Genomic DNA, 17,100 nt, shown 5'->3' on the forward strand with positions numbered 1-17,100 from the left:
CGCTTCATGCTGCTCACGTTCATCGTTTTTATTGCTTTAATATTTGGTTGATGTCAAACATAAAAATGTGTCATTTTTGCACCATCTGGATTGTTTTTCTAACGCGCTCACTTCCTGGTTGATGGTTTACAGCGTTACATAAAATGTTGTCGTCGGGAATATATCACAATATGGCGTTGCCTCGATTGTGAACCTGTTCTGTTGTTGAGCCTGCAACTGATGATTTGCATTATTTTCCTCAGGGAGACGTTCTTTTGAAATGCGACTTCGTCTGCGTATTGATACAAACGCGCACGTTCACACATACTCGGGATACAAAAAGTCTGCACACCCCTATTCAAACAGCAGGTCAAAAAAAATTAGACCCGATCAATTATTGTACCTATAACCTGTATAGCTCAATGAAATAAAAGCTGTTGAGCGGGGATGTAACAATAAACCACTGCGGCAATGTGGTTGCATAAGTGCGCACACCCTCTTTGAAGTGGTGGTGTGTTTGCATTCACATAACTGTTAAATGGAGTCAGCACACATCTGCCGCCATTTAAAGTGACTCTTATATTAGAGAAAAAAACTAAAAAAAAAAAAAATCTGATTTGCTTTCATCAAGTCAAAAAAATTAATCTTCATGTGAAATAATTGACCGAAAAGGTAAGAAGTGCCCCCGTCTGAACAAATGGAAAAAAAGAAATTAATTTTTTTTAATTGACTTGTACAGGTCACAGGTGACATTAATAATGAACAATATTCATTTATCATGGTTTCTATTTTTTAAATCACCCAAAAAAAAAAGAGGTGTACTTTTTGCGCGTCTTTTCAACTTTTTTGCTTGCGCCGTTTCTCCATGTGAGCTAATGGTTGCGCTTCCGCAGATGGTGGTAAGGAGGTGCTGTCCATGCACCAGGTGCTGCTCTACCTCCTGAACAGCAGCAAGCCTTTGGTCCCCGAGGAGCAGATCGCCGACATGCTGCAGTGGGAGGAGCTGGCGTGGCAGAAGTATGCGGAAGAGTGCAAGGGCATGATCGTCACCAACCCGGGCTCGGTTAGTGAGGCCTTTTTTTCTTTTTTGGCTCGCTCCGTAGGACGCCGGTCCAAGGGCATACGCAACCCGTTGTAGCGTTTGTCCCGTGAGCCCGTGACACCGGCACGCTCACCCATTATCCCCAAGGGCGTTGCTTGTCACTATCCTCATACAGTAGACCACACCCCCCCCTGCCGCCCCCCCCCACCCTCCCCCAGCTACACGCTAATGTCACCATGACGCTAGCTCACCTCTGCATCGGCGCAGCCTTTGAGGGGCCGTGCAATAATTGTGTCCGGCGAAGGGGATGCGATGTCATGGCCGGCTAAAGCGCTGCATACCAACGACCTTTGGCGAGCGTGACTTATTGAGTCGGCTCCTCCCCGAGGCAACTCGGAACGGTCGCTGTCAGGGTTGTCAGATAGCTGGTGGGGGGACGGGGTATGGGGGGGGGCTTTTGGGGTGTGTGTGTGTGTTCATCATCAAATCAGTTTGGAGCACTCGCCCGTCGATGAAGACATCACTTTGTCAAAGTTACGAGGGGGGTGTTCATCATGTATACCAAGCGGATGGACAAATCTTGGAAAAAAAACTAAAAGATAATTTTCCTCATGGCAGTTTGGCCTTCACAACGCTTTCTGCTCTTCGCCGTCTTCTTCCAGTGTCCAATTTTTTGCAGGCTCACCTGGCACTGACCCGGAAAATTCCATCAGAGCGGCGAGGCATTAGATCATAAATGACTGACTGATGCTATATTTATTCCTGAGCAAAAGTATTGGGACGCATTCCACCTGCATAAAGTGAAGGAAACGTGAGATCTGTCAGGGATCGTTTCATCCAATTATTTTTTTTTTTGTCATCCATTTTCACCTTCCTGTTTTCAGTATTCCTCATTTTTTGTTGTTCAAGATTTGCTTTTATTCACAACGATTTAATTCATGAAATAATCAGCACATTTTTCTGACTGCATATTTGTGACTTCACCCTCATTAGGTGTCCTTGGCTGTATTTGGTCAAGGTCTCGGGGGGGGGGGGGGGTCGGTTAATCTCTGGCATTGCTGTCAATCAAAGTTTGGTGGTTATTAGTTGCATTGACAATGTGGACGTGCAAGGGCTCCGCATTGGATGAGCGGCTCACTTCCAGGAATTCTTCCTGATGATATCTTTGCATCCGCCGTACTTACAGTTGATGGATTGCGAGTCTCAAGTCATAACCTCCAAATTTCAAGTCAGGGCAAGATACTGGTGAGAATCCCCCCCCAAAAAAAACAACTTTGTGTGGCGTGATCGCGGCTAACGTAGAGCCATCTGCCGCAGGAGCTCCTCACGCCGTATGTTTTGATTTTTGCCCGAGGTGCGACTGGCTACCTGACGACGGGCGTGAGCGGGTCCGCTTGCTGCCGGCGTCCCGTGCGGCCAATGATTGTGGGCCGGCTTGTTTACAATCCTAACACGCTCACCTCCGCGTTTGGCGTTGTCGCTCCCCAGAAACCCAGCTCGGTGCGGATCGACCAGCTGGACCGGGAGCAGTTCAACCCAGACGTCATCACTTTCCCCATCATCGTTCATTTCGGGATACGGCCCGCCCAGCTCAGCTACGCCGGAGACCCTCAGTAAGATCTGTTGCTACTTTCACTTGACTGATGAATGCCAACCGGAGTATTTCAGACAAATATGCCTTCTTCGCTTGATATTCACGCTCGGGACGAGGCGGTCCGAGGTTTTACGGCTTCCGAATGGCATGCGATGGTTTATGTGTAGATTTATGTGACCATGCTCCGTTAGTGACGGACTTATTGTTCTATTAGATTTTAGTACGTGTGCTCTAACAGGCTTTATATAAATAAATACATTTCCAGGAAACAAATACACACCGCGCCGTGAGTCAGACTCAGTGGTGTGTTTTTCATTTCGGCAAGTTCCGACTTAAGTCCAAATTCAGCTTGTCTAATCTGCGTAGGGACGTCAGGAAACTCGGAAACTTCGGGACCCGCGAAAGAAGAGAATGAAGGGAGTAACAAAAAAAAAAACTCACTAGACTTAAACCCTATCGAGCATGCGTTTTTAGATGCGAAGCAGACTTGGATGCCAATCGCTCAAAATTATTTTGGAGGCTCCATGTGACAAAGCGTCCATCAAATATTTTGCTGCTTCACGACTGAAGGCGATTCTAATCGAAGTAATTCGTGATCATCGTTTCATGGAATCTGAGAAGCAATGTCGTCGGACCCAAGATGAATGTCATCCAGCTCCTTTTAGCTTTTTTTTTTTTTTTCCCTCTCTTGTTCCCACTCCTCCTTATTCAGCGGCGGTCTCCCCAGACGCCCGGCGCCGTCCCCCTGTGCGCCACGCCGCCGCCCGAAGCTGGAGAGTTTGCGGAAGGCAAAGTGCGGGCAGACTGATAGATTAGAAAAGGGAATAGATGGCGACAAGGACGAGCGGCGTGACATTTTGGCATGCGTCGTCACGGGTGCCGGCTTCCTCCGTCGGGTGGCTGCGCCGCGGGAGCCCGTGCGGTTTATTTCTTGAACGTAGTGATGGCGCGGCCCGCAGGTGGGAATAGTGTATTGTGCTGCTGCATAATTAACAAAAGCGATGTCGAAGATCATCAGAGCTGCAATCCCGGAGGCGTTGTGATGCAAAAAAGTTGTCTTGGCTTTTAAAGGACAACTCGCAATTTGAAACATTTCCCAGGTGCCTTAGCAGCTCGTACAGTATGTCACATGCTTTTGTCGAAATACCCCCAAGGATCAAGAATGATAGACTTGTATTTACCGCATATTTATTGCCTCGGTGAAAATTGGCGTCTTTTAGGGGCGCTTCTCTCTCATCGAGCATTCTTATTCACAACGATGGAAAATTTGAAATGAAATTGCTGATGGCGGGATTCTAACCCTGAACTTCAGACGTGCTAACCACTAGGCCACCGTGCTGCCCCATTTTCCAAAATAAGCCAAGCTCTTGACCACTCCCGTCGGGAGGCGACATGAGGATGCAAACGGGCGGTCTATTAGTCAGGACTAATTTGCGCTCCCTCCATGTCCTCGCCCCTCGCCGCCTGCCCACTGAGCACTTTCATCCATCGCACGCCCTGCCGCCATGTCCAACGGCTCCAAGTGGCACATGCCGACAAATTTATGGACCGACCGGGACGTCATTAGTGGCGTCGGCGCATCGGCTTTTGCCGCCGCCGCCGCTAATGATCTGCGGCGCTGAGCAGCGTGTCGGTGGCAGCGGCGGGGCCGCGGACGCCACATGCGTTATGAAGTCGCTGGAAGGAAGATGCCGTGGGTGTTGCCACCCTCGCCGGACCCTCAAGTTGCTGTGTGGCGTATACTGAGGAGACGGGTCAAAGGTCAGGGAATAAAATGGAGGAGGAGGCGGCCACATGGGAGCATTAACATTTAACGCGCTCCGAACGGAGAAGGCGATTGGGGTGCTTTGGCGTGCAGAGAACACTCGACAGTCGCTTGGGTTTGTGTATTTGAGAGATCGGACGCGATCGTATCTTGACTAAAAACAGCCCAAAACAATAGCGTTTTTAATGTTGGGCTCGTGAAAAGCAATTTGTCAAGCTTGATGTTGATTATGAGAATTTGCAAGCCCGAAGTGCACACTCGCATTTCACGAGTGCCGAGTCTTGGACACGGATTTCAAAATGTGAATTGCCATCGCCGGATGAAAAATCAATTTCTGTGTTAAAGCCGGCGAGACACGGTCAAGACTGAAATGTGGTATATCCCGTACGTTGTATCGCAACAATATTTCCAATTTGACTTGCGCCGCGGATGAAACGGCACATAAAGCTCGACCCGAGTGCTTATTCATGCTGAGCGTTCGGCTCTTAAAACCAGGAAATGGCTGGTTACGTTGCGTAAGAAAAGCCCAGATCTGTCGGCCAATCAGAAGGTAGTGATGTCGGCCAGCGAACGCCTCGGCGGAGTTTCTGAAAAGTGTCATGGAAAAGCAAGCACTCACAGGGTCGAACCGCTACAACGAAAACGCGGCTCCAGACATGCTTTCGCGCTCACCTCGTGGCCCGCAAGCTCGCCTTGGCTCTAGCAAGGCAGGCACGACACAAAGCAATTAAGTAAGTGTTGTTTAGAAGAAGCCAACGCTGTTGTCTTGCGTTGAGATTCAATTGCATTATTGCTCGCCGAGGTCAATTGTGGAAAACAAAATGGACCGGTCGCCAGACAATGTCAACGCAAGCACTCGACAAACGGCGCGTTTCTGCTTTCTGAGGATGGACCCCAGAGACGGCAAATACAATCAAAACATCAGGGGCCCCAAAACCGAACCCTGCGGAACTCCATATGGCGCTCGGGCAGAGCGGGACTCAAGGCAGCCAAGGCTAACACAAAAAGTCCCGAGTGCCAAATTGGATCGAGACCACTCTGGAGCGCTACCACTAATGCCCACTTGGTGCTGCAAACGAGCCAACCAAATGGCGTGGTCCGCAGATCCAACAAAACAAGCGTACAGTGTCATTAAAAACTCGGAACAGACCTGACTGGAAAACCTTCATCCAAGAATGATTTCAAGAATGTGCAGCACCTTTTACGAATCTGAACTCCAGCCTCTTGACGACGACGAAGTTGCTCTGAAAAACCCAATGTGGGAAACACGGCGAGCGATTCACCTGATACCAACTCCGCGCCAAAAACCGCTGGAGGTGTGCAGAGGAAGCGCTAGCATATGCTGATGCAGAGGCGAGCGCGCCGCGGCGAGATCACATCGGATCTCCGGGAAAGGTCACGGCTGCAGACTGGGGACGCGTGGGCCTCCCAGGCTGGATATTCGTCCCCCTCGCCGTCTCCTCTTTCGCTTCCGTGCGGAGGCGGACAGCTGATAATCGCCGCCGTTAAGCCGTCTCATTCCCTCGCCTCGGCCTCTAATGAAGTCTCCCGTATTAAAGCTCTATAATTCTTCTATTCGGCGACGGCCCCCTCCGCTGCCCTCCTCGCTGGCTCAGGCACCCGCGCTCTCATATCTCGGCGTACGTCGCTCTCGCCCTTTCACTCTGTCCGATCGGCCGCGCCGCGCCACCTTAACTCGCCACCCCACCAATCATAATTGAATAATTCTGGCTAAATGAGGAGAAAGTCTGCTGAATGGGAGCAGAACGGTCACACTCGGTGCATCAATCACAAGTCCTGATTGAAAATGTGGGGGCGCGGCGGGGGTGGAGGGTGGTCTCCGCCGCGGCTCCATGTCACCTTGCCGATAACACCCGACTCGCTTTTCACATGCAAATGAGAGCAAAGACAACGCGGAATGAAAGTGAGGAGCGGGCGAGAAAGTCCGACGCAGGTGAACCCGACTCGGAGTTCACGCGGCAGACACGAAAACCTCGGACGTTTGCCGCCCCGAAACAAAAGCGGCTAATGGAGCGACGTCTGCGGGCGACTTGCCAATTAAGTTGAATATCAGGCGGGCAGCGGATGAAAGTTGGACTTGGAATCCTCATTTTTCACATTTTTTTTCTTTCCTGGTTGCCAGGTACCAAAAACTGTGGAAGAGCTACGTGAAGTTGCGCCACCTGCTTGCCAACAGCCCCAAGGTGAAGCAACTGGATAAGCAGAAGCTGACGCAAAGGGAGGTGAGCTCATTCCTGAAAGTCCACGATCATCCGATACAAAGCCGTCTCTCACGATGAGATGTGACCGAGAAATCGTTTCGATGGAATACGTGGGAACGCCTCGCACACCGAGAATAATCAATCAGGTCCCGACGAAACTTGGTTTGAAAGGAAGTCAGATGTTAAACAGTGAGGTCAATTTTAGAAAAATTTAAACATTTAGTTTTTTTAAACCAATGGCAGCAGGGCCGGGTCCCGTTGTCTGCCGGTAACGAGCTCCCCGGCAGAGGTACCATCCCGAGTGTCAGCGACGCAGCTTTTGATGAAGGAACAAAATGAAGAAGTTTGCTCTTTGCGGGCTTTCTCTAAATGCCACCCGCTCATTTCCGCTCTCGCCGTGACAAGCTCGGCGCATCTCGTAAATATCGCTCGTCTCTTTTCAATTAATCGTTGCTGCTCTTTTTTTTTTTTTTTTTTCATTGGCCGTGCACGACGGCGCTAAGTGCCTCGCGCCCCCGCACGCTCGCCGGCTCGTCATTTTTGTAAGCGTCGAAAGCCTTGAGTGCAAAGGTCACAGCAACGCTGGGGATGGAGATCGTTTAGTTCAGGTGATATTCACGAACTTCCCCCCCCACGGGACTCCCCCTAACCTCTCGGCAGTACATCCACATCCTGCTTGACACGAGCGCAACCAATAAGGAGCGAGAAGTTGGACTCAATTAGTTTCTTTTCTTGTTCGCTCTCTGGCCAACAGGGCCTGAATGTCCTGCTGTCAAAGTGCGGCAATTACACACGTGCACACGTGCACGTGCACACGTGCACTGCTAGGTAGAGCGCTGTGTCTTCAGCTTGTGTGCTTTAGCTGCCCTGTCAGGACTCATTACCTCCCCCAAGGGGGCTATTTTTGGTGTACAACATGTATTGTGTGTGTGTGTCAAGAAGTAGCCTTCTGATTTCCATCCAGTTTTGGGAACGGGTGGGCGAGGGAAGAACTCGTTAACCTTTGTCGACGCAGAGGAGATGACGTTCATTTGTTGTTGTACTTTTTGGAGGCGATGAGTTTGTAAGGCACGTTAGCGCCGTCTACAGGATTGGAGTCATCGCTAAACTTTGCATTTGGAAGGAACCACCGTTTTAATGTTGAATTGTTGTTGCTGTGAGGAAAGGAAATGAATGATCCGCAGCATATTTATTTCAAATATGTAAACAGCGGAACTGTTAGACCGTCTGACCTTTTCACCGGGAAAAAAAAAAACATGCTTTGACGTGCGTAATGTCCCTCCCGTTTTGCAGACGATACATATTCGTAATAATTTGGTAATACAAATAAAAATTAGTGGCCATTCTGTATGTCCGAATAAATTTTTGACTCGTAAACGTCATAAAAGGAAACGCACACACTCGCAGTCTGACTTGATATTTTAAGTGCTGCTCTTATTTTTTTTTCCAAGAAAACACAAAAGCATGCTGATAAGTGGGTCACACCGTGTCTTGTAGCCTCCTTTGGTGAACATGAAATGGGCGTTTTTCTTTTTTTTTTTTTCTGATGGTCTTAATGCTTATTTGAATAAATATCACGTCAATGCACTTGTGAGACGTCTCGCAGCTCCACGCAAACAGGAATGTTTCCATTTTCTCTCATCCGCTCAAGAAAGGTAGGCTCATTCATTCATTTATTTATTTTAGGATGGACTCGACTTTTAAAGTTTGCTGGTTCCAATGTCCCTCTGGATTCACACACCCCGCTCAGAGTCTTGTGAATGGAAGACACGGTTTTGGTGACGTCTGGGATACGTGACACTTAAAAATAAACTTGAATTGGGCGCCTGCCGTTTAAATCGAACCTTGAAAAGACCTCGTAGGTGTGTTTCAACTTGCATGACTGCGTTCTCTTCCAGCCTTCCAAATTTCCAATAATTAGTCCTCGTGACCTTCCCCCCCTGACCACGCAGCACAAACATTTCCATGTCATTTGCAACGATGCAGCTGTGCAGCGCGCCCACGTCGGGCGTGTGTGCGTGCGCGCACCGTGGCGGCGTGGGCGAGCGTGTTCACTTTGATGCCGAGTTCAAAGTCGGTTGGCATTATTTATTCATTCCTTTGTTGTTCTTATTTCCTCTGCGAGGCAAAAATTCCTGGCGTTCCATTTGAGGCGGCTCACCGGGAGTCGATTGCGTCTTGGCTCATTGTAACACACACACACACACACACACACACACACCCACGTATGCTGACGTGCTATATGTATATAATGACTTTTGTATGTTCCCGAGAGTCGGCGTGTTGGTCTGAAACCTCAGGTGTGCGTCACGCCACCTACGGACGGCGGTTCGCAGACATTTTGCACCAAGTGCCACCGCGTTGATGCACAGCAAAAGTGAAATACTTCAAAAAATAAACATGCACTGTAGTGGATTTGAAAAAGTTAAAGCAAGTCAACAATTTTTTTTTTGTTTTGCAATTTGGTCCCTTACTCTACCAAGTGTGAACTGAACTACGAACTTCAGACCAAAGCACAAAGCCAACTCAGATTTTTTTTGGCACCCAATTATCAGAACTGGGCACTTGACCCTTTTTTGAGAGTCAGTCCCCCTTGCCTTCCGGTCGCAACCTCTGTATCCTTCCGGCCTTATTTATAAAAATTGTCGGCCTCCGACCCCGTGGCGCTCCCGGGACGGACTGCCCGGCACGGCCAATTATATTTTTAAGTGGTTTCCCCGTTCTGAGATGGACTCCCCTGCCACCTGATCGGAAGCCGGTGCCCGTGCTCTTGCTCGGGGCTGACGCTCGGGCATGAAGCTTCTGACAGGCCAAGCCGACCGACGGCCAGGTCTCAATTCGACGCAGTCGCAAGCGGCAATGCCGTCGCTGTCCGCCGCCGCGTGTGTCACGTACGTTGCACGCGGCATCTGTTCGCACAGCGGGAATGAAACTGGTTGAGGGTTGAGCGGAGCTTTGGAATATGAACGCTGGTGTCTCCGTGTGTGTGTGTTCTAAGGATGGGCGCCGTCCCCGCCGGCTTTGCTGCCATTGATCAATAATTGACCAGCTGCTTGTTTGGCAGGAAGCTCTTCAGAAGATCCGTCAGAAGAACACCATGCGCCGCGAGGTGACGGTGGAACTGAGCAGTCAGGGATTTTGGAAGACGGGCATCCGCTCCGACGTCTGTCAGGTAACACAGACGCGTTGTTTCCTGCAAAACAGTCAAATGCAATTCGGATCGGAATTGTTGGGAAGTGTAACGGGACCACGAAACGAGATTTTTTTTTTTTTTTTAAATATTGGCCTAAAAACATTCCTGACCCTTTTAGAAAACCCCAAATCTACCCTAAACTGTGACTCCCAAACACTTTATTCTCTCAAACAAATGTTACTTCAGCTTTCTACAATTATTTATATATTTAAATAGTTATTAATTCAATTATTGCAAAAAAAAAAAAAAATCAATGCCCTGAATGAAGACGGCAAGCTCACTGGTCAAGTTCGTCTTGTCGTGCTGTAAATAATTCAACGCTCGGTGACTGCGAGACGGGTCGACCCGGCCGGGTGGGCCTGAAGTTGACTTGCGATGTTGCCACGTGTTGCGTCATGCCCCCCCCCCTCCCCCTGTTCAATATGAGCATGGCCAAAGTGGACTCCCCGCTGCGCCGGTGCTTCTTCGTCCCCCCCCCCCCTCGTTACGGCCCGGCTGTGCCTCATGCGTCGGCACTTTGCTCGTACACAACTTGACTCCGTTTGGCGAGGCCACTTCAGTCCGTCTCGCCCTCACGTTGCCTCTCGTCTCTGTGCTTTTTTTTTTGCTTCAAGGCACACTTAAGCGCCGGTCTTGACCTAACTCGCGATTTGGAAATGGAAGAAACGATCATTTCCAGTTGTTGTTGCACAAAATTGAAAAATTCAACACCAGCGATTTGCGCGAACTAACGAACCTCTCGGCCTCGGTGCCCGCCCATTCAGAAGTCAAACGTAAGAAAATGTGTAAATTCGTCGAAAGTGGAATTATTTCGTCCTGCTTTGCATGCTTTGGCCTCTCGGGGGCAGTGTGGTGCCGCTTACATTAAGATAAAAAGAGTAGAAGAAGAAAGTCGCGATGGAATGTGGAAGTGAGCGTTACGACAATTTGTCATTATTTTTTGTTTGACAATAAACTTGAAATAAGTGAATCGGCTTGCGATTTCCGGCTTCATTTCGCCTCCCTTGCGAGTCCACGAACGTTAGTTTGACGAAATATCGTTGTGATCAAAAAGCGATCTTTGTCAGCCCGAAATGAAACGACGGCAGCTCGTAAATTTGCATGCCAAGTGCCACGCTGTCGTCTGCTTTTATTTTTGACAATTCCTTCTCTCGTATTTTATTATTTTTTTTTTTAATATGCTCTCCCAATTGTGCCGCCCGTCAACTGTAAAGCAATAATTGGCAGCCTGGCGGTCTTGTGCGAGCGCGCATGCATCGCCTGCAGCCGCTGCTCACGTTTGGAGAGGCATGACAGCAAAGTGTGAGTCTCATAAGCCAGACCTCTCTTGCAGCAAGGTCTAGCAAAGAGGATCCGATCCATAATTGCCACCCAATTATATTTGCTTCAAGCTGGACTGCTGCGACTAATTGGTTCATGAATAATTTCAGGCGCTACACTCTGCACCGAGCGTCGCACTGTCGAGAGATAGCGGCAGATCTCAAGCCCAAACTTGCTCTATTTGATAGCAAAATGGGCCCGCTTGTGATTGGCGTGGCTCGACACCACCAAGGTTATTTCACTTGAAAGGCGCTTCCAAGGTCCGGCCTTCGCTTTACTGACAGCGATGGGGAATTTTCGCTTGCCGTTGTCCTCCGCCTTCCGCGGCCGTTCGAAGGCTGTTCGCCATTCACAGAAATTCGAAGGGAACGAAGCTTGTTTAGTTTTGAATTGGCTGCTTAACGATGTCAAAGAAACGGGGGACGGCCCCCGGGTTTCCTTGTCAACACCTGTTGCCCCGCGGCGCAAATTAAAACAAGGACGCCGGGCTCGTCTCTCACGTGCGGGCGGCGGGTTCATGTTGTGAAAAGCGCCTCGGCCATCTTGCGTCGAGTCTCGAATGATGGCGCCTCCTCTCCTCGCCGACCAGCGGCTGCTGCCGTTGCTCTCTCTGCGCCAGGCTGTCGGGGTCCGTGTGAGGGCGAGCGCGTCAACGCGGCCAAATGGGCTTCGATCCCACCGCCCTGCCCCAAAGTGAATTTTCCCTCCTGTCCGTCATCGGGTTTGTGATTATTTCATCTATGTGTTGCCTAGCGCCACTTAATAAATAATGAGCGTCTGATTGATTTCTGCCCGCTATCAGCTCTCAGCCTTTGCTTCTGACAATCTCTTCATCACACATTCCCCTCCAACATGTTCCCGTCACTCCTCTTTCATATCAGACATGATCCCCACTCAGGTTCCCCCCTCCTGAGCCGCCTGCTTGAGAATTCTCTTTGTGCTCCCACAGCACGCCATGATGCTACCCGTCCTCACCCATCACATCCGCTACCACCAGTGCCTCATGCACCTGGACGAGCTGATTGGCTACGTCTTCAAGGAGCGCTGCCTCTTGCAGGTAAGACGTGCGCAGACACTCGTTTACTTTGTCTGGAATGGAAAGCTCATAATGTTGTCCGGTTTAAAGAACCCCCACACGATGCGGCCAAACTTGACTCCACTTTTGTGCACATGCTAGCTAGCTGCTAAGCTAGCTTCCTTATTCTGACATCACGTAACCCGCACCTCCCACCTGCTACTGGGGCATACCATTCCAAGCAGAGGGGGGGGACCATAATTAGCCGAAAACAAGGTGGCGGATTTGAATAGTAAATTAGCCAGCTGATGATGTTTAAATAAACCGCTGCCATTAGCGCCTTTCCCGCGACGGCGTCATGCACGGATGGGGCCGACAATTGTTCTGAATAAGGCCGGAGGGTCGAGGTCGGAACGGTATCGATATCGCGGCCGGAGGGCGGGGTCTTGCCCGGCAAAAAAGCTCTCGAGCTATCTCGCTAACTAGCCATTTAGCCATCTAGCTATCCAAACTGTATTTTTTTTTTTTCCCCCGCGATTGTCATGTCAGGTCGCTTTGCATTGGCTCTTAAACTTGCAGTCAATACCGACTGCGCTGGTGGACAAAATCCAAGATTCAATTCCAAATCAATTTTACGGTGAGGTTCAAATTGAATTTGCCCAACTTGTCGTCGATGCAGTCGTCAGATTGCCGCATGTTTCAAAATCCGTCTGCGTTGGACAGCCGGAGTGACAGAGTGATGTGACACCACCGTGGCACGGCTGCATTATTTAAAGGCCGGCATAGTTAAGAACTGCGACCAGACAAAGCCGAGCGCGCTGGGTTTGAGGCTGCCGGCTGCCTGCCTGCCTGCCTGCGGTGAGATCTGGGCTTGTGTGGCAGCGGACTCCTCATTATTTGGACCCGCGCCGCCTCCGCTCAGACAGTTCGGGCGGAAAGAGCGGTGCGGGAGTCACTTAAGGTAGCCGGCGCCGACCCAAGTCACAACTTTGCTGGCTCGGCTGTGTCTTGCCGTGACAGTACAGTCCTGCCAAACGCCAGCTCTGCCTCGTCACGGCCCCCCCCCCCCCCCCGCAAGCCCGACCGAGGTGCCATCAGCGAGAGCGCGGCGCTGTGCCATTTTCATCGTTAAACTCACACCTCTTTTTTTTTTGCGTTTGCGCGAGAAGCCCGAGCGCTCCCGGTGCCCGAGCTTGGCGGAATTTGCACATATTGATCGGCCATTTGTCAAGTGTGCCGTGACGAGCTGTCATAATGAGCGACAAAAAGGAAACGCCGGCCCGCTACGAGGCTCGCCGCCGGCTGACAAGCGCTCATTCGGAGCGCGACATGGCCTCCTTTCTCGCCGGATCGTCTCCTCTCGAGACGAAATGAATCAAATAATTGCCTGGAAAGTCTCGGAGTTCGACTATCGTTTGAGAACGATGTCCCTGAAGCGCAAACGTTTTTTTTGTTTCTAGCTCTTCATGAAGTTGTTTGCAAAAACGTGTTGTGGTCGCTCGTGTGGTTTGTAGAAATGATTCCGCTCCGTTGTTGAATTATTAATGGCAATTTGATTTGAGCACGTGCGCACTTGTGCGTTTGGCTAATGTGGGTCATTGAAATAATTTTAATCGGGCTCGTCGACGAGCCTGCTCGGGCAAAGTTTAATGAGTGTTTTGGGAGAAAGTGCAAAAAAACTTAATTGGCGTAATGTTCAAAAAATGAAAGACTTTAAATGCTTGTAGGTTTTTTTCGACGCTTCCAAAATGTTTAATATGTGCACCGGTCATAATTTCCTATCTTAAAACACTTTGCATAGATTTTTCAAGATTTTTAGGTGAGGTCTCAATGATGTTTTTTTTTTCAGTTTTAGTTTGGAACATGCGCGCACTTCACTACCCCCCCCCCCCCCCTTTGAGCGACGCCCCTCGAGTCGGGTAAACAAGCCGCAAGCATGATTCATTTGTGTTGGAGGGTTGCGAAACAAAATGTTTCCATTTGAAATTGGGAGGGGGGGCGGCGGCACAATCAATGAAGAATCCAGAAGAGATGATCAACAATTCCGTTTTGGTTCTGAATTCTTTGAGCTGCCTCAGAATTGGAATTCATTGTTTTTCCTTGAGTGTTTTAGATTTTTCTTTTTACTCCATATTCTCCTTTTTTTTTTTTTTTTTTTAATTCTACCAAAGTTCTTTTCTGGAAAGATACTCCTACTTTTACTCAAGTACCGCTCTTAGATAGCGTGAGGCAAATGACGAGAGCCTCTGTGTGTCCCCCCCCCCCCGCGGGCTTTGAAGCTCCTCTTCTGAGAGGCTCCCTGTTAAACATTTCGCATGTAAATAGTTGGGGGGGGGGATTGCGTGTAGGGGGGGGGGGGGGGTCATCGCTGTGTGTTGATGTCTGCCCGCCGCATGTGAGTGCATCCATCAAGGCCGGCCTTAATCCTGCCCCCCCCCCGTTGATTCGGCCCCCCCACTCCTCACTTTGGACCCACGCTGGCACGAGAGGCATCACAGAACATCTCAATAATTCAAGTGTACAAGTCCCCCATCCCGCTTGTGTTGTCACACGCCCCCCACCGACGCACGCCGTTGCGCATGCATCACTATTTTATTTGTCGTCTTATTCATGGCCGCGCCGGTTCTCACCACGACTTTCCGCCGAGCCTCTTGTTTGGCCCGCATTTCATTTGAGCACATTCCGCTCTTTTCTCTCTCTGTCTAAATGATAAATGGCGTTTGACGGCGCTTCCTCGCCGAGCCCGGACGGCGTGTGGTCGCCATGGCAATGATGTTACGAGCGCCCAGTGCGACGCCGCTGACCCGCACGTCCTGTAACGTTGAAGGAGTCACGAAATCATTGGCACGTCAAATTGTTATCGCCCGCGTGGACTCGAAGGGAATGTTGTTGCGGCTACTTATGTCATCAAGTAATGCGAGTCGTCAGGCGCTGCAGTCAAATACTCGCGTCATACATATTAATGAGGCAGTGTGTTATTAAGTCATGAATTCTCAAGTCATTTCAGTCGTCATGTAATACAATAATAATGAGCATGCTTTTAATGGAATGTTTTGGTCAACCAAATCAATTATGTTAAAAGAAAAAAAAAAATTGTAGCCGCTAGTTGGCTTCTTTTGTACTCCCTCGAGATGCGACTGAGCCCGCTTTCAAAGGTTTTGAAACACAACCAAATGTCAATTTTTATATTCATTTTTTCCTTAACTTGTGGGCCAAAAAATTCAATTGAATTCAACTCATGACAAACAGCATTTAGATCTGAAATCGTATTATATTAAAAAAAAAAAAACACGGAAATGTACACCAAAACATTTTTATATCAGTAGACTTTATTAAAAAAAATAAAAAAATATTTTTTAAAGGTTGATTTTTTTTTTTTTTTTTTTAAATTAATTAATTTATTTTTTATTTTTAAATTTTTATTTTTGGGGGCGGCATGATATTTTAGTGCCTTTCTTGCTACATTTGCAAATGTTACAAATGTAAAGTAATTGATTGAGAAACACAAAAGCTAACTTAAAAAAAAAAAATAAATCAGCATTCCATGATGAGCGGCGTTGCCAAGCAGATGGACAGCTGATGGGCCTTCAGTCGACCCGGCGAGCGAGCGAGCGGGCATCGTTGCTCGTTGGTTAAGTTGAGCGGAACGCGCGTCGCCGCTCTCGAAAGAACATGGCTGCTTTGGGACGTTGTCCTGAAGCGCAAACAAGCCGCCGTGTTTGCTCAAGTGACTGATGTGTTTTTCTTTCTTTGAAGCTGTGACATGGCTTGACGCCGCCAAGGAGTGAGGAGGCGGCGGACTACCACTTGGAAAGAAAAGAAAAAAAAAAAGTTTTATTTGCTTTTTATCCAAGTGTCAATATGGAGCGGCGGCGGCAAACAAATGTGCTCGTCTCTCGCACAGAAGCCAGATGACAAAAAAGTACAATGGCTGTCGAATTTTGCGGAGTGTGTTCACAGCTTGAAAGCAGACGGCCTCTTGTGCTCGGCTAAATATTGAAGCGCACGCGTTTAGGTTTTACATATATATCTCATTGGAGCTTGAAATTGATTTGAAGTTGTCTGAAAGGCGACAAGTTGACGGGGGAGCGCAGATGAGTGTTTTTTTTTATTTTTTACTAACATTCGCCTAATGTAACATTGATAAGTGTTTTTCCGCATCTTTTTTATTTTTTTTAAATCTCACACGCATCAAAATTTTTATTTATTTATTTTTGCTGCTTTTGGTGCGGAACTTTCTCGGCTTAATCTTTCCGTGTCCACTGTGCCGTTTACGATTGCATTATTTTTATCTTACGATTGTCTTTTTGTGTTTTATGTTCAGTCCTTTGTCACGGCTGCCGTTGTTGTTGTCCAAGTTGTATGGAAATAATGTGGCGCGACGCCGATTGCGCTTGTCAGGTATTCGTCAGGCAAATCTTGCCCTGGATCAGGCCAAGGACGATCTCAAGGTTTTTTTTGTTTTTGTTGCTGGCGGATGATACATGAGCCGAATTATCAGTCAGCAGACCGACTGCAGACAAGTGCTCAACAAAAGTCACCTTTTCATCCCGTTCCCTGAATTGTCGTGACGATTTTTTTTTTGTGCAAAATGACCTTTTCAATCAAAAATGCGGAAAACGTTTTCCCTCATGCTGCTCTTCGTCTTCGTCTTCCTCAGTTGGCCATGACGCATCCCAGTCACCATCTCAACTTTGGGATGAACCCCGACCACGCCCGCAACTCGCTGTCCAACTGCGGGATCCGACAACCCAAATACGGCGACAGGAAAGTTCATCACATGTACATGAGAAAGAAAGGTGAGGAGCTTTCGTCGTCGTCGTCGTCGTCGACTGCACTTTGACCTCGCCGCCCTGCTGCTTTTCTTTCCCTCTCAGGAATCAACACTTTGATTAACATCATGTCCCGTCTGGGCCAGGATGACCCGTCGCCCTCCAGGTAGGCCGCCTGCCGCCGCGCAAATGCGTCTT

The 17,100-nt window shown here is 48.9% G+C and overlaps 1 protein-coding gene across 1 annotated transcript in view; it reads left to right on the forward strand.

The window, feature by feature from the left end:
• Window positions 1–17,100, forward strand: part of drosha (drosha ribonuclease III) — a 62,678-nt gene that overhangs the window by 6,607 nt on the left and 38,971 nt on the right. Inside the window, exons 13-19 of the mRNA XM_088282624.1 lie at window positions 873–1,042; window positions 2,510–2,634; window positions 6,524–6,623; window positions 9,667–9,774; window positions 12,065–12,172; window positions 16,791–16,929; window positions 17,008–17,068. Of these exons, the coding sequence (XP_088138750.1) occupies window positions 873–1,042; window positions 2,510–2,634; window positions 6,524–6,623; window positions 9,667–9,774; window positions 12,065–12,172; window positions 16,791–16,929; window positions 17,008–17,068 (811 nt within the window). The remainder of the gene's footprint in view (window positions 1–872; window positions 1,043–2,509; window positions 2,635–6,523; window positions 6,624–9,666; window positions 9,775–12,064; window positions 12,173–16,790; window positions 16,930–17,007; window positions 17,069–17,100) is intronic.

The sequence above is a fragment of the Idiotropiscis lumnitzeri genome, chromosome 19, assembly GCF_059441095.1.
Source record: "Idiotropiscis lumnitzeri isolate Australia: NSW breed Sydney's pygmy pipehorse chromosome 19, RoL_Ilum_1.0, whole genome shotgun sequence".
Lineage (NCBI taxonomy): Eukaryota > Metazoa > Chordata > Actinopteri > Syngnathiformes > Syngnathidae > Idiotropiscis > Idiotropiscis lumnitzeri.